We start from the raw sequence: 26412 nt of genomic DNA on the forward strand, positions 1-26412 counted from the left end.
TGGGAAGAGGATTTTAAGAAGGAACAAAAGTGCCATTGTCCTTTTGTTTCCCCTTTTCCCGCAAACACTCGCACAAGCAGCCGGAGACTGAGAGGTGAGCTATGGGGGGTCAAATGTTTTTTCTGAGTCACAGCTGTGAACTGCACTTGCCCTCTTGTTCTGCCCCATTTTAGCTCATCCGTGCAATGCAAGCTATCCCTCGTGGCAGAAGAGAAATGTTTCCAAAAGGTGGGAAAGATGCCACATTTATCCCAGGAAAGTGAACAGGAACAGGGGACGGGCGCAGGCTTTGGCACGTGATTGCCCATGCAGTTGGCACAGTCCCTGGCGTGGTTTTGGTAGTGACACAAATATTGTCCCAGACAGTGGCCAGGGCCAGCTCAGGGGGTGGTATGGGCCAGGGACAGCTAACAGCAGATCCCTTAACACAGACTCCCTCTTTCAGAGACTTGAGTTGTTTTCGGCCTCAGGACCAAAGAACAACTCACGGCCCAATTTATTCTTCAGTGCAGATGTTGCTGATGCTTCTGTAGAGGAAACATTCATTCCTCTGTGCTCCTCCCACCCTTGTTTTTACTTCTCTCTAGTTCCATGAGTGGAGAGGGTGATAGCAGCCATTTTAGTAAGGTTTTCAGAAAGTCTGGTGGTGAAATGCTTGTTTGGCAAACGTTCGGAAAGTTCCATTCCATGGAGTGGTGGGCTACCTCTTTTGAAGTCTTGCTATGGCTGGAGATGGGCCATGTACATAGATCCAAACCTAGATTAGGTTTAGGCTAGGACTCAGTGATTAGGCCAGGGGATAAATCAAAGTTTTGGTCTTAGATTTGAAGACACTGATTTTCATGAGAGCTTTTCTTGCAAAATGTAACCTCAAAATTCTTTCTGATACCTTCTGGCAGCAATATACCGAAGATCACTGAGTATTGTTGAGCCTGTTACATGTATATTAAACCTCACATTTAGATCCCTCTGTCTTCTATTTCCTAAGAATTTTCTGCCAAATAGTCCTGGAGAAGGAAAGAGATTTTTATTCCCTTTCATAACATCCACAGTTTGTAGTGCCTTCTCTCCAACCACAAAACCAGTGGCCATGTACAACATTCAGCCTCATTAGTGGAGTCAGTTGCAATGTAAGTGTCTCAAGATCTGGTTACATCACGGTCCACTTTATAACCTAATTCAGCCTAGCTAAACTTACTCTGCAAAAGGAAGGAGTGAAGATAGCTAATAAAAGACTCTCTTTAAAAAGGAACAAAAAAATGGAACCATGTTATTAGTAGCCATGGACCAATAATGGACATGGACTTACTTCTCATGCTCCATAGGGAGCTGGAGAGGCAGGCAGTGGCCACCAGGTCAAAAAGGGTTTTGATGAACTTATGGTGACAGGTCACAGATGGAGACTAAAGTGACTGGACGGGGTTGCAGGCCTGAATGTGACAGTGGACCACAGAAGGTGACCATGCTCATACGCTGTCCCTAAACAGCATCTCCGGCTGCTGTCCTCAGGCACTGACTACTGCCTGCGTGGACTACTGGTCTGATGCTTCAGGTACTTTCTTATGTCCTTATGCCCCTTCTGTCAGTATGTGCTTGGTGTGAGATCTGTGTGTGCATGGGAAGGAGACACAACACAAAGCTGAGCCCAGCCTAATCATTTCTGGGAGAGCTTTGCAGTCCCCACTCCACTAAAAGGCAGATGGCAAAATATCATACCTGGAGTCAAGTGTGAGCATCCCGTACTGCTGAGCATCGTTCCCATGTCCAGCTCCTGCAGGAGGGTCAGCTTTCTTACCAGTGTAATAACGGTGCCATCCATAGAGATCAGCAATTCCGTTTTCAAACATCTGTTTCTAAAATAGCTTAACCTGAATATTTTCTCTACAACCTGAAAAAGTTCTGTATATGTTGAATTCAGCAGAGTTTTGATTTCAGCAGGATTTGCAAGAGGTGTCTGATAATCTTTTTTCTTTTTTTTTTCTGTAGATAATACAGAGGAAAAGAAGTAAGCCAAATTATCACTGCCAAATACCACAACTAAGCATACTCTGTCGATCATACTGCCATCTTTATCATGGCAGCATTTCATGTGGATTATAAAATGTCATAGAAATACCGTTGCTCCCTCTGTCCAAAGATATATAACAATAATAATAGTCTCTTACAAGCTTATTTTTTTCATCTGTGGATGTCAGAAGCTCTTTAAAAAGGTCAGCATCATTTTCCTCCCTTTATGGCAGGGGAAAAAAGACAAAGACCAAGCTGTTCCTTCTAGCTTTAGGCATCTAGGATCCTTCTACCGTCAGCAAAGGCAGAGAGCGGGAAATGTATCTGCAAGGAGATCTGAGTCGCTTTTTGGAAGGGACACATCCTCTCTGTGCCTCCCACAGAGGACTTCTACCCAGGACACCCCCGGTGCCTTGCTGGGGCCTCAGTCAGATACCTAAAGTCGGGGGGTGAGTTTAAGCCAGGTCATTTGTGCCATTTCTACCCACTCAATGAAACAGAGCCCCCTCTGATTCCCACCCTCATGCTGTGTCCCCTCTTTTTCTTTCTGAAATAATGATGAGGGCGTGCTTCCAGCGTTACCCTTGCTGTCAGGCTAGCACGGCTCTGTGTGTAAACAAGATTTAATGCTTGGTTTAATGGCAGAGCAATTTTTGCCTGCCCGTGCATGATGGCGTAGTAGATAAATCACCGAAAGAAACGTGCACTGAATGTACTCTGCAGCCCCGCTTTCCTAAATACCCAAACTGTACGCTGTACTTCAGCTGAGGAACCTGATCTTCCCACTGCCGTGTTATATCTGGCCACGCTCTGCTCTGGGATGTGCCGCGGGGACGTAAGGTGGAAGCAGAGCGGTGCTAACGTGCTCCTGTTGCAGGTCCGCAGCAGCCAGAGCCACGACAAGAAATTCATCCAGCCGACAGCCTGCTCTGCTTCCACCAAGGACACTGCAAACCAGCCACTGATCATGAATCATCATGAAGCATGATTGTCTTTGACCATGAAAACATCCTTGAATTCATCTCCTCCCTTGTGAAAATAATCCCAAGATCACCAGTGTTTCCCTAATTGCCTTTTTTCTTTCACAGTGGAGGGTGTCAGCGTTATTGCCAGTGATTTCATTCACAGCACAGGGTGATTGCCTTCCCTGGGTGCTGATGGTATGATTTTCCCCTCCTGCACCTTCATTACACTTTAGTTCTCCTGGGAAACACTATCACAAGCATCTTTTAAATACTGTGACTTCCATGCGGAAAATGTTTAAGAAACACGATGCTTATAATAGAGAAAATAATGGAGTTATTAACCTAATTCTACACTTAACTAACGTTAATGTTAATACAAATGTTAATGTAGGCATGTGTAAAACACACAGAGGAGTCTCACTACCCACCTGCAGAGAGGAGTTTGAATCTCACTCCTGAAATCCCTTCCAACCTGAATTATCCTATGAGAGATGATGCGTGCTCCTGAAATTGCTTTTATTCTGACGATGACCACATTTAAAAGGGGCAGATTATGCAGCAGACTTCCTCCCCCTTCCAGCTGGCTGCTCTAGCCATGGGCAGCAGGCAAGCTCCTGGGCTCCCTTGCTGGTCCCACAACTCCTAGCTTCAGCGGGAAAGGCCAAATGCTGTCGGTGAGGACAGCCATCGTCTGGTGATGAGAATGGTCTCAGGAGATGTGGGCTCCTTTCCCTCAGGCTGAGAAGTGCTTGTGATCTCGGTACCCCGTTTTTCAGGTGTGCCCTCAGGCCACCATGCACAGCAGCGGACATCACTAGCGTGCTAACAGTGCATTGCTGGGGGGAGAAGCTCTCCACTTCTTGTGTTGGTTCCTTGTGTTGCTTCCTGCCTAGCTTATGCAGAGGAGGTCTAGAGGCATTTCTGTGGTCAGCAGAGAGAAGGGAGCAGCTCGACAGGCAGCCTGGGGCTCTCCCTGCTGTCTCTCCAGTGAGTGTACCGGGAATGATGGAAAGCAGAAACACCTCCCCTGGGACCAAACACTTAAAATTGCAATAACACAGTGTCTCACTGAAGCCCTGAAAACAGGCAAGGTGGATCCAACCTGCAGCAGGGAGGCTCAGGAAGGGCAGGTGGGCTGGAAACAGCGACTGAGCGCGGGAGCTGTTTTGGGGTGACACTCTTTGCAGAAAAGAGAGCTTCAGGGAGCAGGGTAAACCTACGTGCCGAGGATCAGTCAGCATTGTCTAAAAAGTTTTCATCTAACAGATCAGAAAAAGGAAGAAAACTAGAACGGAATGCTCTGAGGTTAAAGAAATAATTGAAGATAAATCCAAGGCTTTATCATAGCACAGTGATCAGTCTGAGGGGTTTCATTGTCACCCAGGGAAGGACTCAAGGAAATAGCAGCAACTAGGTAACTGCTGATATGGTTCAACAGTACAAACAAAGCTGCTTATACTGATTAATCCTCCCATACTTCTTGCTGCAATAGATTAGTACTCATAAATCAAAACTCAAAGCATTTCTCCCGCTGTGCCACCCTACATTTGAGGCTGTATTCAAAGCACTTGTTAGCAGCGTACAGTGAAGACCACTGCCCAGGGCAGTACGCGCGGGTCCCTCGCAGCTTTGCAGAGCACTGCAATTCTGACCAGGACTAGCAGAGAATAACCCCTGCATTTCATTTTTATTGTGTTCTTCGTCTACGCCATGCCCTTTTGTGCGAAAGAGCACACGCATGTGAAAAGTTAAGTAGCTGTTGAAAGACGTGTTTTAAATTCATTAAGACCCAATAGTAGCACTCTTATTCAGATTATCTTCTCATCCTGTTGAAACCCAGAAGATTGTCTGAAGGGTAAGGTACAATTTGACGTGGGTAAGAACAGAGGAATCAAGGTCTTCATTCCTCAGAAGCCTGCAAAATACTTCAGTCTTGCTCTCTCTTGATAACAGCACTGTAACAAGGCTGATAACAACAGGCCACATGCTATACCTGTTGCGCAGCTATGAATGCAATGAAAACAAAGGCCAAAAGTTACCTACCCACGTAAGGACAAGGTCACCTGATCACAATTAGTAGGAAAAAACACGGCAAAGGTTTGGCTATCTGCACGGGATCATTACAGCCAAGTCCTGGCATTGGATTATGTCTTGCTGCAAAGCCAACACTATTGATCAATTATACTTAGTCATAAATAATTCCTGTTTGAGCACCTCCGGAGCTCTTTTCAGTATCAGTCGGTTGATCTGTACAACCTTCCAGTGGTGAAAGGGAGGCAGTGCTGATTCGGGGTGCCCCAGGCTGACCCTGGCTTGGAGCCCGGGCTCTGCTCTGGCAGCAGGCACTGCTGCCAGCTTCGCTGCAGGCTGCCTGCGTGGCCACAGACAGGGCTTCAGGCCTGCTTGGGCCACTGGGACCCATCTGCCTGCAAAAGGCAGACTATACTTTCTTTTTCACCTCTCTCCTCACTTCTTGGGTATTTAGGCTTGGATGGCTTTCACGAAGGGGATTCTTCCTTTTGTCTATATCCAAAGGACTCTATGCTGGGAGCAGAGTCTCCCTGGCCCTCCATTTTGGGTAAAATCCCCTTTTCTAATAGCCAGTTCCCACTGGATCTCCCTGATGACTCTATACCCAATGTTTTCAACGCTGCAGACACTATCTGCTGTATATACTAACCACATATCCTTGAAAACCGCTCCAACAGCCAGCGCATAACAGATTTTACAAAACCTTTCTGAGTCATTTTTGGACTTTGCTTTATTTTTTTTAAGCGTGGCTTAAGAAGAGTCACCAGAACACAGCACCCGCTGAGCCAGGTCGTGGTGCCCGGGAGGACAACACGCCGCGTCCCGGCCGAGGGCTGCAGCACCACGTGGGCACGAGGTGGGTGACGTGGAGTGTCACAGGCTCCGTCGCTCGCTGCGGGGGCCGAGTCGTGGCCGCACAGCCGGAGGAGAGGCGAAAGCGTGCAGCCGATAAGCGGTGCAAGGCACGGTGCTGCACCGATCGCCTGCGTGGGGGCTAGGTGCTGAGCGGGGCCCTGCGGCAAGCGTGGGGCACGGGCTCTCCCAGCTGAAGAAGCATCCCCGGAGGCTGTACCCCCCCTAAAAACATCTGAGTCATAATCCCCTGTCCTCCTCCTTCCTCCTGGGAGTGGCAGCAATTTGCTATCGGCGTAAGCCTGCCGGAGCAAACTGCTAACCCTGCTGCGCAGCCAAGGGACAAGCCTCCGCCCCGCTGTCCACCTACACCTCGCCCTCCTGCTTGGGGAGGAAGGGAACAGGAAAGACTCCTGCTTTCTCCTCCACGCCTGGGCCCCAGGTCTGAGCAGCTCTGAGTAGTCAGAGGTGGTTTTTCCCGGGCTGGTTTTCTTCTTTCTCTTTTTTTTTTTTTTTGGCATGCAGAGGAAGAATTTGTTCTTGCTCTCCATCCCTCATGCAGGCGCGGTGCCAGGCGCTGGCGCTCCGGCTGTCTTTGGCAGCTTCTCCTTAAAGGTGATATTCCACCCACGACGCCAGACCATCGCTGGGTCTGCTCACCCAGCCTTTTCCCAAAGGTTGTAAAGAGTAACTCTCCAGAGGAGGTAATATGTGGCTCTCGGCAATTTCCTCTTCATACTCGGGGTTAAGTGCAGCTCCTGTAGAAGGACCCTTCCATTTAGGAAAGCAGGCCACCTCCTGCGCTCACCTAGCTCACTGATTTAATAAATAATAGAGTGGATAATGAATAACCATTTACCACCTTGGAATCTCCATGCTGGCAAGTTATGGAGAAGCAAGTGTCTATCCCAAATTCTGCATTTCCCTCCCCTCTGGACTAATGGAGTATGTGCATTAGTTCATTCAGGGATATATTCCTGGTCTCCCCATTTAACCTACTTATCTTAAACTATCTTATCCTATTTGCCCCACAATTTCTAAAAAGGTCCTACCCAAGGACAAGATCATGCTTGTGAAATTTTTGTGTGTATTGGTTTAGTTTTGGCAAAGTTAGGAGGTAGTTAAAATGAGAGTTATAATGGAAAGCTAGCTGCTAGCGTCTCTCCATAATACATGTCTACCTTGCAGGAGAGTTGTGAGAATTAATTAATTTGTGTTTGTTAAGCACTTTGAGATCCTAAGATCAAAGGTTCTATAGAAATGCAAATTGTTATTATAACGATAAATTCTTTATGTGAGCTCATATGTTTTGCCTTAGAGGCACAGTCTCACCCTGAGTTGCGTAGTTATACACGTAAATCTTGAAACATTATGATGAAAATATAACTCTGAGGGCCTGATCCTTCCTTTTGCTCTAAGACTCCATGCACAGAGCTCCCCTTGACTGCAGGCAGGTCCCGTCCATGGGACAATTGCAGGATTCAATGTGTTTGGGAAATGAAAAGACCATTGTGTGCCTCCGGGCTTCACATTGAGATACATAACTTTCCGTCTCACTCCATAAAACCGCTGCTGCTGCCAGTAGTTACGTCCATCTTGTTAATGAAAGGACTGAGCAGATGACAAATTTGGATCTGAATTTTGACTCTCCCAAAGCTCAGGTTTTCAGAGGTTTATCTGACCTGCTAGAGAAGAAGAGAGGTAAAAGTCTAGCTCAGCTGCAACTTGCTGCTGTCTCTAACAGATATAGGATCTCAGCACAGCCGAATGTAATTCCTGATGCACAAGATGTGCCTGTTTGGCCCTTCCCGCTGTGTGCTTTTGCAAGTGAATGAGGAATACAGGTTTTCAGGCATTCGCTGCACAAGTTGCCAAAGGACAGCAGGGAGCAAGGCCACAGCTGCACAAGCCTGGCAGTCCCGCGTCCCCCTCCCAAAGAGAGCTCTCCGCTTTTCCTTCCCCCTTGCACCACGCTCTCCGTCCCCTGCCTGTGAGGCTGTCCGACCGTCCTGCTCAACATCCTCATCTGAAGCACAGGTCCACCATCAGGGCTGCGCAACAGCCAGCAAGCGGGTTCTCGGGAGAAGCAGTCACCCAGGGAAGGTCACCCATCTTGCATCACAACGTGCCTCCATGCCATGGCATGCCATGGAGGCATGTTGTGATGCCATGCCATGCCATGGCCCTGGCATGCCATGTCATGGCCTCCATGCCATGGCCCTGGCACGCAGACACCTCTCTACTCACACCTTTAATGGACTGGGTCAGAAAAATGTCGTGAGGTTTGTTTGCATCACCCATGAGCTTACCTGAATGCAGAATGCAGAGCCAGAAACGCCCGCTGGAAAAGAAGTCTACCATCCACCTTGGACTCAGAGCGGGACTATCACCAGGCACCAGATCAGGTCAGCCATGGCTTTTTCTAGCTTAAGCTTGAAAATCTCCAAGGATGGTTACCCCACCTCTCTAGGTACCTGTCTCAGGGCTGCACTACTCTCCTGGAGAATAAGTTTCTCCTGATGTCCACCCTGAACCTCCAATGCCACAATTTATGGCCATTGCTCCTCGCTATAGTGTCTAGCAATACCAAGAAGACTTTTGCACCATCTTTGTAGCTACCCTTCAGCTAGTCACCTTTTAAACTGCTCTTCACCAGATTAAACTAATCTTGAATTAAACTGCAATCATAATCCACAATGTGAGGCTTTCAGCTGCAAGGTGTTGCTTCATGGCCATTTGCAGTGGGTATTGTGTAGGTGAGATTGCAGCTCTTACATCTCCCTGAAGATGAATTAAAAGTAAGGAACCAACACATTATGTCTTCAAAGTCTTTTACTATTTGTTGTGTAGTCTCAAAAGATTTCTGTTGCATGAAAGTCTTTCCAGGGGTGGAAGGTAGGATCCAGATACTGTATTATTCCCTTCCCCTGACATGGAAACCTTCAGAAGTTCTCAGCTAGTCTGGAAAACTGTCTGCTACACAGTATATACCCAGTATTATTGCAGAAGAGAATGAATAGTTGTCATGTTTAACATATCCAGAATTTATAATCTTCTAAATTTTACACTTGTCTCTCTTTTCCTCCAAATGTTCTGGGCCCTGATTTGATGCACTATCCAATATATTCACTTCTAGCCTTCATGTCATCAGTTCCTCCTACTGGAGATGATAACTGAAGTCTAATGTTGCCATAAACCCTGGGAAACCATACTGACTTCTGAGAAGTTTCTTATATTTTGTGTTACTGTAAGAGAAACATGTCTTACATGTTCCTGTCACTTGTCTATCTGAAGACAGTAAAAATCAGAGGAAGAGAAGGCTGCGGTGAAAACTGAGACACTAAGCTTCCCAGTCATCCTTACTTTTACCACCAAACGTTAGTGTGTACTCGGAGCTCTGCACTGGGACATACATTAACCAGAAGACAAACCTTTGTGAGCAGATGTCAGTACGTGCACTGTGCACACACAAAGTCCTACGGGGCTGGGCTGTGCTCACCAAGACGTGCCATGGACTGCTGTCATCCCCAGCCTCCTCATGTCGTGCACTGAATTTCCCACCAGCAGTTGCAAGTTTGCTGAGTCTGTAGCCTCGCTGGGTTTGCACAACACCTGAAGATCGGATCCATGGGAGAGATCTTAGGTGTTAAAGAAATCACCGATATTGCAATGTGTTAATTTCTGCAAATCATGGCATATTTCAGGTCCTGCTGCTGCCCTCCACGTTGAACAGTGCTCTCCTCTCCGAGTGGCTATTGCAGCATGTGCCAGACAAGACGCATACAGGGGTCAGATCCAGCACCGACATTGTCAGTGGTCATCACCTGATGTGGCATTTGCTAAGTTTACAAGCACCAAATGCTTCCTCACTCAAAACTTGAAACCTACTCAAACTCTCAGGCTGCTTCTGGAGTAAATCAAGGTCTTGCCTGCAGTAGGCTCAGAAGCTGGATGTGAATTATGTGTGACAGCAATGCCCCTTGGTCCCAGCAATGTCTTCACCATGGCAGAAGACAGTCCTCTACATGAGGGAGAGATGTGGTCTACAGGCTGAACCCCGCAGTGCCGTGCTAGCAGGACTGGCCATTGCCTCCCCACTTTCTGGTGTAAGCAGCACTCTGCTGGCTGAACACACAAAATCACTGTCACTTCCACAGTTCCCTCTCCATTGATTCCACAGTACAGGCTGACCTCTGCTTTTCAGGCTAATGCTCAAGGTTTGCAAGAGCTGTTCTCACTCTTCCTGACTCCCAGAGAATTTTGACATTGTCTTCATTGAGAGCAAGGTGAGATGAAGAGTCTATTAAAATACAAAGTACTTTAAAAGTCCATTAAACCATTATATGTTGCCTATAGAATTCATGTATTAAACATAACAAATGCTAGAGCCAAATCTTACGATCTGGCTCACCTCTGGTGGGTGCTGAGCTCATACAGAGGATGATGATACTCAAACACCTTTCTGTATCAAGTATATTTAACAACATGCATATGAGAGCACTGACTTTTTTTTTTTTAATCTCAAATCTGTAAATGTGAAAGACTGGGAAAGCCTCAGACACAAAACTGGTGCTGTAATGTCAGAGTTATGTGCCTCAACTCATGGCACGTGTCTGTGAATGACTCGTTTTGAACATACTGGGGCTACTTTCTCCTAAAAAAGGCAAGTTAGAAAACAGAACCGTAAGCATTTCTGCAGCTGAGCTGCAAAGCAAAGCTTTCCAGTCACTTCACAAGGTTTTTGGTCACTCCACGAGGTTTTCAGTCACTCCATCTCTGTTAGTTTTGCCACTGCGAGGAGCTATTTTAGCTTGTTGCTCTGACTCAGAAGAATGCAACATCGCATTTGCAGCACTGAGTGGCAAGAAACTGCATTCAAATGCCTAGAAAATGTGTAATAGAAGATGGCAAAAATGTATCCTGCAAATATATTGTTTCCTCTAATGCCCTTTTTTGAATGACAGGGACGATTTATAGCTTTTTTTCCTCCATGCAACGGCCAACAAACTGAAAGGGAGTGAGGAGCTGCTGCCCCAAGAGAGCTGGAGGCAGCCCCCCAGGAGTCCCCATGCACGTGTCCTGCACCCCGCAGCCTGCAGAGGATCTCCACCTCACACAGGTCCATGGCTTGGCACACCCCAAGCTGGATGTTGCTCTCCGCAGTCCTAGGTAAATCACTGAATCTCCCTCTGCGCCACTTCTTCATCCGTAAAGTGGAGGTACTATTTACTTACCTCCACGAGCTGTCACAAGGCTTAATTTCTTAAGATGCGCAAAGCCCCTGGATAGACACAGAGGGAAAGCAAGCAGTTGAGAAATGTCAGGCATTACCTCGAGGTTTCCTCCAGCTGCTGTGATGGTGCTGGCCGGGCAGCCCGTCCCTCTCCCGCTGGGCAGCTCTCACCACCTGGCTGGTGGCTGCAGGAACCTGGGGCTTAGCTCCAGCTCCTCCAAAATTTGGGGGTCTGCAAGAGCCAGGAGACCCATCACTCAGCAGGACCAGGGATCACCAGGTTGCTGCTGCTGCTGCGAGATGTAGGAGACACTGACAGCTACAGGGCAGCCAGGTAGTCCTCCCCATCCCCTGTCCCTCCACAGCAGCAAGGGCCCTCCTTGGAGAGAAGGCGAGGAGGGGAAATATCAGGAAGATATGGCCACACTCTCCTGCCAACAAATGCTTTTCCAGTGCCCTCTTCTGGAAAACATTTTTGGCCCACACAACTGCTTTGTGTAAGGTAGTTTGAGACTGGCGGTGACTTGCAAGGAGCTGCAGGAGCATCTCCCAGCTCTTCAGACCCAGGATCTGCTCTGCTCCTGTCACCCGTGGACCTGTGCGGCTCCTCATGCCCTTCAGAGCAGCTTGGCCAGGCCCTCAGGGCACTAGCCAGAAAACAGGCAGCGAAGGATGTGCCTCCTTGCTCTCACCTGATGTGCCTGAAGGCTGTCCTTGGCCGTCCCCTGGCATGGAGACCCAGGGCCAGACCCCTTCCCTCCCTGTACTGAGGCACCTCCTGCAAACCTTGCGCCCCTCCCAGCCAGCCCTTGCCACCAGCCGCTCTCAAGGAGCCTCCAGAGACAAAAACTGGGAGGGGGATAAAACATTTTGGTAATCCCAATCCTTTTGAGGAGCTGATATAACATCACCATTAATCACCCGCACACAGCTAACGAATGCGTCAGTTCCTCAGTTAATTGCACCCCAGAGTGGTTCTTGCTGCCTCTTTTTGCTCGGAGTCCAGCCCATCTCTGCCTTTGCTCTCCAGGCTCAGGTGCGGCTCCATGCCATCTCACATCCGTACCCCAGCAGTGCTGGTGCCCTCCCACCAGCAGCTGCCCTGCCATGGCAGCCGAGGCCGGTCAACCCAGCCCCCCCATGGGGATGGAGCCGTGGGCTCTCCCCCAGCCCCAGCTGGAGGGCGGAAGGGGAGAGGGGGGATGACAGCCAGTGCTGGGGACGTGGTGGAGGGCTGGGGCCGGGTGATGGCCACCATCCCAGCCTCAGCCCCCACTTTTCTGCCAGCTCAGCGAGGAGCTGGGCTCCTGCAGTGGTGGCACAGCCCTTCGCTTCCCTCTCCGGCTGCTTTTCCAACACCTAAATTGAATCTGCTGCCCATAGAGCCAAATCTAGAGGCTTGCGAGCCCCGTTATTTGCCCCTTTAACTGGCAGAGGAGGGGGTGTGAAACTCCTCTGGGTTTTTGATGAATTATCTCAGCACAGGCAATGCTCGTGCAGCGACGGGAGTAGCTGTCGAGGGAAGGTAGAGCCCTGGGGACCAGCTGATGTGGATGCTACACGCCGGGATGGTTTCCCCCACTGCCTGCTTGCTGTTATTTAGAAAACCTTCCCCAATTTGTGCCTGTGTGTGTGGCCACATACACACACTCTAAATATATTTTAAAAAATCTTTTAGGAGCTTTTGTTCTTTCTTTCATTTAATTATTTTAACCAAAGCCAGCTCTGTCCCCAGACATTTCTTTTGGCTGTGACCCAACTCGCCTTTTGTTTCTTATCTGCTTGATCTTGGTGTTTTCCTTTATTTTACTCCTTCAAGGGATTCTTGTGCAGCCTCAGCCTTGCCCGCCCCCCCCCCCCCCCCCCGACCTAGCTCCGGCAGCTGGGGGGGGACAAGGACATCCCATCGATCTGCTTCTGCCCAGACATGGTGGGTTTTCCAGCTGGGCTCGGTGGGAGAGGACGGGACCTCTGAGGCCGGTGGGCACAGCCTTTTTGGTACCTCCACAACAGGATCCCGTGCCCCACAGCGGCCGGTGTTCCCCATCACCTTTCCCCACGCGGGGCCGAGGGTTTTCCCCGCAGCGTGGTGCCCACCCGGCAGCTGTGCAGAAGGGCAGGGGCCAGCCAAATGTCTCTGCCTTCAGAAAGCCATGGCCCTCCATTAGCTCTGAATTAAAATAGCCACCAGTGATTTGGAGGTGGGGAGCTCCATCCTGCAGCGTGGGCTGCAGAAAGGTTTCCTGCAAATGCCCCAGAGCTGGCAGGGTGTAAAAACTCCCTTGTCGGCATGGCAGTTGTTCCAGGGCTAAAGCAGAAGTGGGTTAAAAGAAGCGTGGAATTTATACTGCTTACAGCTTCCCCCAAAGCCCATTTTTTAAACAAGACAGCATGCAAGGAGGCAAAATAACCTTACAGTGGAAACAGGTTATCAGTGTCAAAGCAAAAGCAAAGGAAAAAAAAAGATGGTCAGTGTTATGAGAAGTGTTTTGGATAACATCCTCGGCAGGCGGGGATGGAGGCAGGGGCAGCACCGCTGCGGGCAGCAGCCGGGGCCGACCCCTGAACCGCAGCGGCTGCGAGTGCCGCGCAAACGGGATGGCTTCAGGGGGGACAAGCGTCGCCCCACCGACGCCACGCGCGTGGTGCTCTGGGTCCCCCGGCTCAGCGTTTCCTTCCTCCGGCATCTGCCAAAGCACCCCTCGCAGCCGGGGCCCTCCGGCCTCCTGCAGCCGCCTCGCCACCTTCCGCAGGGCGCGCGAGGGTGCCGCGCTGGCGGCGGGGCGGCGCGGTCCGCGCACCTGCTGGCAGCGGGCAGGGCTGGGGCCGCGGACGCCGCCCCGCAGGGCCAGGCACGGCGCGGTGCCGCGGGGGAAGGGGCCGGGGCCGGGGCCGGCGGGGCAGCGCGGCGCAGGCCGCTGCAGAGACCCGACGCGCTCAGCGCACGGCAGGGACAGAGGGCGGGGCGGGCGCGGCGGGCGGGGGGGGCGTGGCGCGCCCTGCGCGTGTTCGCCGCCGACGTCACAATAGCGGCTGGCCAGAGTCCCTACCCGGTCGCAGCCGATCGGGGCTGGTTTGAGCTGGTGCGTTGCCATAGCGACGCCGGCTGCCCTATATATAGGAGCGCCGCGGCGGTGGCGAAGCTTTGTCAGCCGCGGCGCCCCGCTCGCTCTCGGCCCCGCTCCTCCTCAGGCGGCAGGGCGCCTCCCGCCCGGCTCCCCGCACCGCGCCCGGCTCGCAGGAGGAGGAGGAGGCGGCTCGGAGCGAGGGGACCGGCCGCCGCCGGGGCTTGACAGCAGCTCCCGCCACCGCTGCCTGAGGTGAGGCGAGCGGCGGCGGGCTGTGCCGGGCCGGGCCGCGGAGCGAAGGGGCCGGGGCGCGCGGCGGGGAAGGCGCGGCGGCGGAAGCCGGCCGGCGCGGAGCCACGTGTCTCCGGGGCCGCTGCCAAGCGGCCCGGGCTGGGCGCCGGCTGCTGCCGCCGGGCACGCGGGGCCTCCCTCCGCAGCCGGGGAATCCCCGGCCCCAGCGGGGCGGGGGGGAGAAGGCAGGCTCCGGGCGGCTGCGAACGGGTCAGGCCGGCTTGCCTGGGGAGGTGTTGGCGGCGCGTCCCGGGAGCGGGGGAGGGGAGGGCTCCGCCGTGGCCGCCGGGCTGTTTCCGGGGTGGGGAGAGGCTGGTGCGTGGCAGGAACATGGCTCGGGGCACCCTGGCTCGCCCGAACGCAAGGCGGCCTGGCGCCCCGGCGCGGAGCGCGTCCCGCGGCACACCCGCGTGGGCCCTGGCCGGGGGCCGGAGCCCTTCGCTCCGGCGGGGCGCTGGGCCCCCCGCTGAGGGCCTCGGGGGGGGCCGAGCTGCACGAAGCAGTAGGCTTTATTAAAGACGTCCCCCAGGGCAAGCTGAAATGCCTCCTCGGGAGGCCTCGGCATCAGAGGGTGGAGAGTTCATTGCCCCGCTGCCGAGTCAGGCAGCACAGCCCGAGCCGAGCCGGGTGGCCGACTCGACTAAGGGACCGCGTGGATTTACAGGGAAAAAGACTGGCAGTGAGATGAGGGCAGCCAGCCGTTTCCTCCCCGATGGCAGTCGGCAGCGATGTGGTAACTGCAGGGTCAGGAGCGCCTCGGGCGCCCTTTCTAGACGCAGCTTTGGTATTTGAGTGCAGAGCCTGCAGGCGTGACTCAGCTGTGTCTAAATACAGCTGCTGAATAAGGGAATGTTCTGGAGAGCAACTTCTAAATGAGCACCAATTGCCTTTCTTCTGGGAAGCTGCAGACACTTTGCACACAATCCAAATAGAAATATACACTGGGAATTCTGTGTAATTACACTGTAGTTAAAATTGTGCAATAAGGTGGAGATGGAAAGCTTGCAAGAACCTCTTAAAGTCTGCTGTGACTAGCAAAGTTCCCCTTTTAGACGTTAATAGGAAAAGTGCTTTTATGCAGCTCTGTGCAGAGGGGATAAACTAAACTCCTCCTGATGGTGTTTACTTCTCTTAACCACAGCTAGAAGTCCCTGAACTGCTTTCTGCAAAGCTGCAACATCGTGCAGCATCCTACGATAAGATGCAGCTTCTCTTTAGTAACAAACCGCTTCCTGAGAAGTGTTTAATTTGCTGTTTCTTAAGGTCCTTTCAAAGAGGCTTTTAAGAGGAGACTCTAATCCAGCTTCTGGGAGAATTAACATTGCATGAGAATGAGCAGAGGGAGAATGAGGCTCAGTGGATTGTTGGGTTTTATTTCATTAGAGTTAAAGCTTAATCTAGTTTGAATCTCACATCTGGTTTGCCTCTGATAAGTGAGAATTGATCAAAAGATGTGGAGTAGTTCTTGACACTGGCAGTTCAGGTGCCATGTTTCTGAAGGCTGAAATGAAGTTGTATAATTGCTGACTTTGAAAAGTCATTCAGTAGATATAGTTTAATGGATTCTAGTGTACACAGTGTATAAAATGAATGATTCTGTTGGTCTTATAGCTGTTACAGATTAACGAGGTTCTAAAACATAAGGTATTTTTCATACGGTTTATAGCCAGCCTTTTTGAAAATAGAGGGAACAGTGATGTAACTGAAGATTAGTGAATAATTTAGTTTGCATCATCTTCAGTCCAAATCTGTATGACTAGATTGAGTGTAAAAAACGCTGAGAGAAGGAAGAGGGCTGGACCTGGTTACATGAAACCATAGCTTCCCTATGAGTCACTTGCAATGCTGAGGTCTTTAAAAGGTAGCACACACATCTGCTTGAGTTAACAGCTTAATGGAGTAGACTGTCATTCTCTATTTGGACTACCCAGTAAAAGGATACACTTTGCCATGGACTTCAGAGGTCTTGCATGGCAGAGGAATGTGCTTTTGCTCTTTAGTTCTGGTTCTCAAGGGGCTTTCTACTTGGCTGGTAGATTTCTGTTAACAGTGAAGATTTGTTAATGGACTACTGTAAAATCCTGTTATAAGGTGTTAATTGGGGTCACTGTTAATACTTTGTCTGCAGATCAGTTAGGAACCACTCTTTTAGTCGGTATCTGCCACTCCTGACAGCTGAGGTTTTCTTTTCATGTAGCCTGGAGGTCATGGGTAGAACAGGGAGGCTCTAACCACCAACAGAGCAACTTCAAGGAAAGCCCTGATCTCATGGCTGCTTTATGCATAGTCTGAACTGTAGTGAGGATCCAGATAATCAACTGGCTTTGACTTAGTGAGAGTTGTTACTACTCAGAAGTCAGTAACATCCTCAGATTCTGTCTGCAGTAACACGTAAGCCCTTTTCCCAGAAACTGGCAAGCTACAATAGTGCTTAAGAGTTGTTAAAAAGTGGTAAGTAGGCTGACACTGGCCATAATATTAACAGCTCTGATGTGGAGGTGAAGGAAAAGACAGCGGAAACTTCCAGCAATGTCCTGGTTTTGTCTGGGATAGAGTTAATTTTCTTCCTAGTAGCTGGTATAGTGCTGTGGTTTGGATTTTAGTATGAGAATAATGTTGATAACACACTGACGTTTTAGTTGTTGCTAAGTAGTGCTTACACCAGTCAAGGACTTTTCAGCTTCCCATGCTCTGCCAGGTGCACAAGAAGCTGGGAGGGGGCACAGCCAGGATAGTTGATCCAAACTGGCCAAAGGGCTATTCCATACCATATGATGTCATGCTTGGTATATAAACTGGGAGGAGTTGGCTGGGGGGCAGCGATTGCTGCTTGGGGACTGGCTGGGCATCGGTCAGCAGGTGGTGAGCAGTTGTATCACTTTTTTCCTGAGTTTTGTTCCTCTCTCTCTTGTTGTGTTCCTTCTCATTACAATTTTGTGTGTGCATGTGTTCCAATTATTAAACTGTTCTTATCTCAACCCACAAGTTTTCTTTCTTTTGCTCTTTTGATTCTCTTCCCCATCCCACTGCAGGGGGAGGGGGTGAGCAAGTGGCTGTGTGGTACTTAATTGCTGGCTGGGGCTAAACCACAACAGGGACTTAGACTAATAATATCTGACAGTATTTGATTTTTCTTTGAATAGGTTGCGTACATCATACAGTTGCTGAACGGAGGAGAACTTGCCTTCAAGCTAGCAAGATTATTTTGTGGAGTGCCTCCTTGGTTCTGATTAAATCTGATCTGTCATCTATGTAAGTTCCTAATCTATGCCGCTATTAGTGATCACTGTAGGAATTGTATAATTGTAAATTATATGACCACGACATTGTGGTCTTATTATAATTATATGATAAGTGAAGTAGTGGAATTAAGCCATATGAATTTAAATGAATGTGCTGGTTTTGGCTAGGATAGAGCTAACTTACTTTATAGTAGCTAGTATGGGGCTATGTTCTGGATTTGTGCTGAAAACAATGTTGATAATACAGGGACGTTTTCGTTATTGCTGAGCAGTGCTCACACAGAATCAAGGACTTTTCAGCTTCCCATGCTCTGCCAGGTGCACAAGGAGCTGGGAGGGGGCACAGCCAGGATAGTTGATCCAAACTGGCCAAAAGGCTGTTCCATACCATATGATGTCATGCTCAGTATAGAAACTGGGGGGAGTTGGCCAGGGGGCAGCGATCGCTGCTTGGGGACTGGCTGGGTGTTGGTCAGCAGGTGGTGAGCAGTTGTATCGCTTTTTTCCTGGGTTTTGTTCCTCTCTTGCTCTCTTGTTGTTTACCTTCTCATTACAATTTATTATTTTCTTTTATGTGTTCCAATTATTCAACTGTTCTTAACTCAACCCATGAGTTTTCTTACTTTTTCTCTTTTGATTCTCTCCCCCATCCCACTGGGGGGAGGATGACCAAGCAGCTGTGTGCTACTTAATTGCTGACTGGGGGTAAACCACAACAATGAAGTAATGATATTTTTTTTTATCAACAGTTCATACTTAAATCCTTTCACATAAACCTGAAATCTCAGAAATCATGAGTAGCTTCAGCAATGAAGAATTTGAATTCACCTTCCTTGACGAAGGCTTTACTGCTAAGGATATCCTTGACCAAAAAATAAATGAAGTGTCATCTTCTGTAAGTATGATAGGAAAATCACTGCATTTGTGATCTTCTGCAAGGCAACCTCCGCAAATGCTGACCTCTAGGCTTATCCTGTTATCTGCTGTTTGTAACTTTAAGATGTGTATTTGCTCTAGGATGATAAAGATGCCTTCTATGTTGCTGACCTCGGGGATATTGTAAAGAAGCACCTGCGATGGCATAAAGCCCTTCCTCGGGTAACCCCTTTCTATGCCGTAAAATGTAATGACAGCAAAGCTGTAGTGAAGACACTTGCTGTTCTTGGTGCAGGATTTGATTGCGCCAGTAAGGTAAGATCTTGACTGTGTTCTGATCTGTGACATTAGTATGTGTTCAGCTTTACAAGATATGTTCATATAAAATTAAGCATAACCAAGTGGTGTTGCTTTCGTTGTACTGATTAGTTTGATCATCTATCTAGAAATATCTTTCACAAGTGTAATCTGTTCTTTCTTCAGATGGAAATACAGCTGGTACAGAGCATTGGTGTACCTCCTGAGCGAATAATATATGCAAATCCCTGCAAACAAGTATCTCAGATCAAACATGCTGCCAGCAGTGGTGTACAGATGATGACATTTGATAGTGAAGTAGAACTAATGAAAGTTGCAAGGGCCCATCCAAAAGCCAAGTAAGTTATGCTAATTGTTCTGTAATTCTTGTTTGGGTTCCCAAGTTACAGAAACACCTGCTGTTATCTGAAACTTGCTCTTCATTAGTTAATATAGGCTGCAGAATTATGAGAAAATAAACCTGCTTTTAGCCAGTGAAATCTAATCCTGTATAGCTTACTGGCACATTAGGAAGGGACAGATAGGAAAGCTTGTATGTTTAAGCTCAGTCTCATTCTAAGGTCATACTTGCCTGATAATGATGTCTTTTATACTGGAACTTAAACCCTCATTTTTTCCTATTTCTAGGTTAGTCTTGCGCATTACAACTGATGACTCCAAAGCAGTTTGTCGTCTGAGTGTTAAATTTGGAGCAACACTTAAGACTAGCAGGCTTCTTCTGGAGCGTGCAAAAGAACTTGACCTTGCCATCATTGGAGTAAGGTGAGTTGATAATATCAAAATACAGTCAGATTAAATAAGATTTCTTTAAATGGTCTCCCTGACAGTAGAGATGCCTTTGCATGCAGTGACTTGAGCTTTGTATGAACTTTGACTAATTTGCCAAATAGCAACTGGTATTTTGTATCTCTTCATAGTTTCCATGTTGGAAGTGGATGTACAGACCCAGAGACCTTTGTTCAAGCCATTTCTGATGCCCGCTGTGTGTTTGATATGGGAGTAAGTCTAGTTCTACTTTCTCTGGAACTACTGCTCAACTGTTGTGGCAAAACTGAATCAAGTGTAAAACTGTTACAACGTTAAAAGCTAGCTAAGTTGCTAACTTCTTGTTGGAATTTTTGAGGTCATGATGCTTACTTTGTAGATGATTTTTGCAGACCTGGTCAGATGCACTACAATCAGCAGCTCAAACTCAAGTGACTATTACTTGAACATGATGAGTTAGCTATGTTCCAAATATTAAGGAAATTACTTTTTAAGCTAAAATGATAAAGTAAGAACTGCCTTCTTGACAGTGTTGCCATTAATCTCATTTTAGGCTGAACTTGGCTTCAATATGTATCTGCTTGATATTGGTGGTGGCTTCCCTGGCTCTGAAGATGTCAAGCTTAAATTTGAAGAGGTATAACTTTGCTAAGAACTTCTCAGGTTGTGCAGTCTTTTTGAATATTGATCTGGATTAAACAAAATCTTGCTTTTCCTATTTTTGCATACAGACACATTTGCAAGAAAATTTGTCTGCTTGGTCAGAAATTTAATTTAGAGGAAAAGGGGAATTAATCTGAAAACTGAAAATTAGATGAACCCATTAGATACATAGCTAAATGACTGCATAAACATGCAGAGATATCAAACTTGTAAAGCAGGTTTTAATTGCAGGCTTGATTCTTACTGGCATAGACTTCTTCCAGTTGGTGCTGTACTTCAGACTATCTGGATTGGCAGTGCTCCCAAATAAGGTGAAACAGTAGTCCTGAACCCATACTGTCCTTCTGTGTGGCAGCAAACTAGATCAGTGTCTGATCTGGTTTAGAACTAGCTTTTGGATCATTTTTTAATTGATCAGTGTTCTCCAGTCTGCTTTCACACAGAAATTCTTCTGCTTTCAGAAGAGACAAGGTGGCTGGGTATTAATAGGACTTCCACTTAGAGCAGTGTTGTCAGAGCACCTGCCAGCCTAACCTAATGTGGTGTTAAATGATGTTACATATTTACACAATGAGACAGCAAATAAGTTACACAAAGTGAGTTTTCTGCTAATAATGTGGGCTAACCTTGTCTCACTTGTAATACCTCTTAAGGAAGGCTGGCTTCTCATGGACTAGATGATCTTGGAGGTCTTTTCCAACCTTAATGATTCTATGATTCATAGTGCAGTATTGGCTTACATGAAGCATCAAGAGCAAATGTTGTCGTCATTCGGCTCTATGGCATAACACAGTCATGCTGCAGTTAGAGGCAGCTTAATAATCACTGATAACTTCAGAACTTGGAAATAACTGTTCATGAAGGCAACTGAATTTCAAAGGTGATGGCAAAGCCTTCTGTATTCTTAAGGTCCTGTGAGATGGCTTCTTTAGGATGCAGTAAGCTGGGGGATATTGCATGATTAGCAGAACTACAAGTGGACTAGAAATTAAAATTGAAGTGTGGGGATTTGCAGGGCATTAATGCTGGTTTCATTAGTCTAGGAGGGGTGATTTCCTTTAGACTCAAACATGACCTGGTTGGTCACTTACATTTTTAAGCTGCAAGCGCTGTCTGCTTTTGTTGCTTTGTGCAAACTTGATCACAAACAAAACTTTGAATGGGAAAATAAAGCAAAAGCAATCATTAGAGATTACAATATGCTAATAGTTATTAACACACTTGACTACTATGTCATTGTAAGCATGAAAGTCTGACTTCATCTCAGACTTCTAAAATAGCACCTGAGTAACTGCTGAAGTTCTAATATGGGCAACTTGATTCTTCCCTAGATCACAAGTGTAATCAACCCAGCACTGGATAAATACTTTCCTTCAGATTCTGGAATAAATATTATTGCAGAGCCGGGAAGATACTATGTTGCATCAGCATTCACGCTGGCAGTCAACATCATTGCAAAAAAAATTGTATTAAAGGAGCAAACAGGTTCTGATGGTATGTAAATCTAGACCTAATCTTACTTCTAGCTATCTGTGTGTTTCTTTCCAAGCATTCTCTTACTGGTGTCTCAACTTCTTCCAGATGAAGATGATGTAAATGACAAAACTCTTATGTACTATGTGAATGATGGAGTCTATGGATCATTCAACTGCATCTTGTATGATCATGCACATGTTAAACCAGTTCTGCAAAAGGTATGCTCATTCAGAAGTATCACATACTAGCCATGTATTGTGGATGTAGGATAATCCTCGTCACAGCAGTCACTTCTCAGTTCACTGCTCCCTTCATGTCACTGGAATTTGGCATTTGACTTAATGAGGCATGCAGTGGAATTAATTCAAAGCCAAGGGTGGAGAAGGACCTGCAGGCAGCTCTTCCTCCTCTTCTCTGCGAGGTGGAATGTTGTACTAATTATAATACTACTTCTGGAAGCTCTGTTTTGATAGTCAAACTAATTATACTCTCTTTTTTAGCGGGCTAAACCAGATGACAGCTGCTATTCCTGCAGCATATGGGGACCAACATGTGATGGCCTAGATCGTATTGTTGAGCGTTTTAATATGCCAGAGTTGCAAGTTGGTGACTGGATCCTGTTTGAAAACATGGGTGCCTATACTGTTGCAGCAGCTTCTACTTTCAATGGATTCCAGAGGCCGACAATACACTATGTGATGTCAAGACCAGCATGGTTAGTAATTATCTTGATCCATCAGTGCTTTTGATACAGATGACTGTAGTGAATAGCTCATGTCAGTTGGCTGCCCCTTAACAAATGGGACTTTAGTTTTGGTGCCATAGGTCTTGTAAAACCTCCTTGTGGTGTGGAAGAAGGGAATGCCTCTGAAGGCTTTTGCTATGTGCTTAGAACAATGCTAACACTACCAATTACTCTTTTTCTCTGATGTACTCACTTCCAGGAGAGGTGCTTTTAAAGGGGTAATGTTAGGAGTCTTTTCATTAACCTGGGCTTCTAGCTGGTGTTTTTCGTTCTTGCACAACATATAGAATCATTGTGGATTCTTTACAGCTAGCTTCTGTAACCAGTGATTAGAGACAGTCAATCACAGTTCTCATAGTGTGCTGTCTTCTAAATTGATAGCTTGCTAAATCCTGACTGCAGGATGCAGGAACACTCAACAGTGCTGCTTCACAATGTGATCTGTCTGTTTATTTGAGAGCTGTTCCTTGGTTTAGGTTGAGCTCTGGCTCATTGCTCAGTGCAGAGTGCTAGATCTCCATGGGAAGTTATTAAACAGATGAGCAAAGAAAGCAGCACTACCTCTTGAGTGCAAGGATACTGTGAAGCTGCACCTTAAACAGTAGTTTAACCTGGATGCTCGTCTGTGCAAGACAGGTTAATGGATTGCGTCTTCTATAAAAGGGGTTTCCTGTAGAGGAAGCCCTTACTTCTGTATTGAAGTCTGCCTACTAAACTAGCAGAGAGCATTTGGGTGGCAGTGTTATCCTAAAGCATGATTTGCTTTGTTGTTGGGTTGCTTTCAAATTTACTGAAAATGCTTAAGTTCAGGGAAATTCCTGCCATAAAAGTAAGAAGCTTTCTCCATTCTTTTACTAGCCTTGCTTCTATAAGCAAGCCTTGTATTGTTTCTTTCCTTTAGTGAAACCTCCTGTCAGTTGAAGTGTTTCTTAAACCAAATGAAGCTTTTTAGACTTCCCATAAGACTCCAGACTTGTGTCTAATTGAACTAAAAATGGCTCTGCAGGAGAATAATTAGCTTTTTCACTATAGCACTGGCTTTCTGTTAAAATGTAATACTTGGTCTGAGGCATGCTGAGCTTAATTATGCAGACATAACTATCATCCAAGGCTACAGCCCTCTTCCAGCCTTACATGACCGCCTGCGTTTTCTGTTTAGGCAAGAAAAATCTGTGATCCAAGCTGGCCCTTAACTGAGAGGGATGTATTGATGAAGTTATGGTGCAGATCTTTGCCAGTGCTAGAAAAGCTTTTTGGAATGTTATCTATGTGATAAAGGTGTACAGCTAAATTTGTGGCTAGATAACTGAAAGATAAGGGACAAGATGACTACGTATGTCTAAGTAAAAGCCAGTAGTATATAGGGTGCCATGCAGTACCACAACTTCTTGCCTTGCATATAGTATAACTAAGTCCAAAAACTTAGTCAACTGAAGTTCTTCTAAGCTTGTCTTTCAGTACAACTCCTGTCTGAGTATGGAAGGAGTTGCATGGTTCTCGCTGGTCAGCTCCTTTACATTCCTAGTCTGTCATCCATACTTTTACTTGATTCAAGTCACCCAGGAATGTGTGTGGGATAAGGGATAGTCAGTGATATAGGTCTGAAATTCTGAGCTATTGAGCACTAAGTCATTAAATCTGTATGCATGTGGTATACAGATGTAGCTACAGGTATATAGGTGCATCTTTGCAGATCTGGTGAAAACGTACCCAGAAATGGTGAAACCAGCTTGGTATTGGCACTTGCCCTAAAGCCTAGCCAGCCACAAGTGACCTCCACAGACTCTGCTTTGATTTTTATTTTTATTTTTTATTCTTTGATAATATTGTCTGGATTGCAGATGATGAGTAAAGAGTTCACTTCATGCTCCCTGGCAGTAAAAAAAAAAAAAAAGTACTTCGCTTACCTTCTTTTTGGCACATGGTAGTGAAACACTTTTTGACTGTTGCTTTTCTTTTTTTCTTTCTAGGCAACTAATGCAGCAGATCAAGGAGCAAGGGTTCCTAGATGAAGTGGAGGAGCAGGATGTTGCTAGTCTGCCACTCTCTTGTGCCTGGGAAAGCGGAATTGAATATCCAGCAACTTGTGCTTCAGCTAGTATTAATGTATAGGTAATACTTAGTAATTAACTGCAAGGTTAGTCATTGAATTTAGGGCATTTGGGGGACCATTAACTTAATTCTTGCTAGAATTTTTAAGTGGTTTTTTTAAAGTTTAGGTTTGGCATAAATGCAACAAAAATAACTAGGAGATGGGTCACAATTATCTGTGTTCCTATGGAAACTATTTGAATATTGTTTTATATGGATTTTTATTCACTTTTCATGTATGCTACTAAAGACTGACCCTCAACTGTCAAGCAAGTATTTGTAGCTTGTGTATGGCAGAATGGGCTAAGCTTAGTGTTTTGTGACCTACCTGTTTTAAAATAAAGTATATTGAAATAACTGTTCCTGTGTTTGGTTAATCTGTAAAAAATTAATGTCATGGATGGCTCTTATAGCGTATATGAAGGCAGACCAGATGCTGCAAGCCCAAGGCTTATTAATAAATGAATAACACAATTGCCATCTCCTCCCCTACCCTTGCCTTCCCAACTCACTGAAGTGAAGGAACCCCCTTAATAGGTAGGGAAACTAAATTGTGTCTTTTTTAATATGTGATTAGAAAAAGCTTGACTGTCAACAAGTTGAACACTGCATGAATTCTTGTGGAATGGCATTTGTCTTTGAATACAGGCTTAACACAGTTGTGTATTGCAAGTTCAGTGCAGTGCCATTTTAATTCATGTTAGTCTGTAACTGCTGTGGCCAGGACTGATGGCTATTTAAACATATCTATCTAGTCATTAATGAGAGAATACAGCACAGGCTCCATGGCTGCCACTGAGAAGCTGCTTGTTATGTGTGTGAGGATTAAAATATGTCATGGGAAAACTTAAGTGCTGAAACTATGTGGCTGACTATAGGTGACAACTACTCTCTGACCCCTGTTGCCTAAGGCTTTAGTATAAAATGGATGATAAGAGATGGGACTCAACATCCTTTGTGCATGCAATACAATCAGAATCTCTTATTTAATGGCATGAAAATACATGCTACCCTGTTAAACTTCTGACTTTGGATTAAATGTGATAGATGACACTATGTAGTAAATACTAGGAGCTAATACAGGGTGTCTTGATGATAAAATTATTGAGTCTGCTTACTGGAGTAGAGCATTCTGACCTATTCAACCTGATGCTAGTTTGCTGCCACTTGTACTAAAATTGCAGAATGTTTCTGACAAACTAATTGGTCCCAGATCTGGATTTGTTCTGTTTGCCAGAAGGTCCTTGACTGCAGGCATACCTTAGCAAATGCTTGATGTGTAAAGAGGAAAGCCTCAATGTATTGAGTAAGTATGTAAAGCTTAAGTGAACTTAGAGTAAGTGTTAAAATTTAAAGGGTCGTCCAAAGTGTAGCATTGCTGATAGAAACAGTGGCTCTAGCAAGATGAGAAATAAAGCTGTTTGTCTTTCACAGCTGCTTGTAAGAAATGTTTAACTTCCATTCTGTGCTTTCACCTGAGACTACCCACACTCTTCACAAGCTGAACTAGTAGGGTAAACAAGCGATGGTACCTCATTCCTGATTCTCTTGAAGTATCTCAAGCGACTTTTTTATTTACTTGCTTCACTCCTAGCTTTAAGCTTGCAACTGAAATAGCACTTGCCTTTATTCTCATGCATATGGTAGCCAGCTGTTTGCACTGGTGTAGTTCAGTAGCCAAACTTCAGTACATACACATAGTGGAGCAATAGCCTTAATCTCAAAGAAACTCCCTGCATCCAAACTAGCATTTCTTTTAGCTTCTCCAAATTCGTGTGGAAACTTAACT

General features: G+C 46.7%; 1 protein-coding gene and 1 long non-coding RNA gene across 2 annotated transcripts in view; both read left to right on the forward strand.

Moving 5' to 3' along the window:
- Nucleotides 1-9721, forward strand: part of LOC142408036 (uncharacterized) — a 74797-nt gene extending 65076 nt beyond the window's left edge. Inside the window, exon 6 of the long non-coding RNA XR_012775135.1 lies at nt 9560-9721. This is a non-coding gene — a long non-coding RNA (uncharacterized LOC142408036). The remainder of the gene's footprint in view (nt 1-9559) is intronic.
- Nucleotides 9722-14207: 4486 nt separating this feature from the next.
- Nucleotides 14208-24981, forward strand: ODC1 (ornithine decarboxylase 1). Its single transcript, XM_075497955.1, has 12 exons — nt 14208-14408; nt 17591-17699; nt 18439-18584; nt 18707-18880; nt 19049-19221; nt 19511-19645; nt 19801-19882; nt 20202-20285; nt 21643-21805; nt 21893-22005; nt 22288-22502; nt 24503-24981. Exons 3-12 carry the CDS (start codon nt 18483-18485, stop codon nt 24642-24644), a joined length of 1383 nt encoding a protein of 460 aa, XP_075354070.1. The 5' UTR covers nt 14208-14408; nt 17591-17699; nt 18439-18482; the 3' UTR covers nt 24645-24981.
- Nucleotides 24982-26412: the final 1431 nt, after the last annotated feature.

The sequence above is a fragment of the Mycteria americana genome, chromosome 3, assembly GCF_035582795.1.
Source record: "Mycteria americana isolate JAX WOST 10 ecotype Jacksonville Zoo and Gardens chromosome 3, USCA_MyAme_1.0, whole genome shotgun sequence".
NCBI lineage: Eukaryota > Metazoa > Chordata > Aves > Ciconiiformes > Ciconiidae > Mycteria > Mycteria americana.

Coding starts and splice junctions, on each gene's coding strand:
- ODC1 (XM_075497955.1), top strand. CDS start 18,483: ATGAGTAGCTTCAGCAATGAAGAATTTGAATTCACCTTCCTTGACGAA. Junction 21,806..21,892: donor GGAGCAAACAGGTTCTGATG/GTATGTAAATCT, acceptor AACTTCTTCCAG/ATGAAGATGATGTAAATGAC. Junction 22,503..24,502: donor GTGATGTCAAGACCAGCATG/GTTAGTAATTAT, acceptor TTTTCTTTCTAG/GCAACTAATGCAGCAGATCA.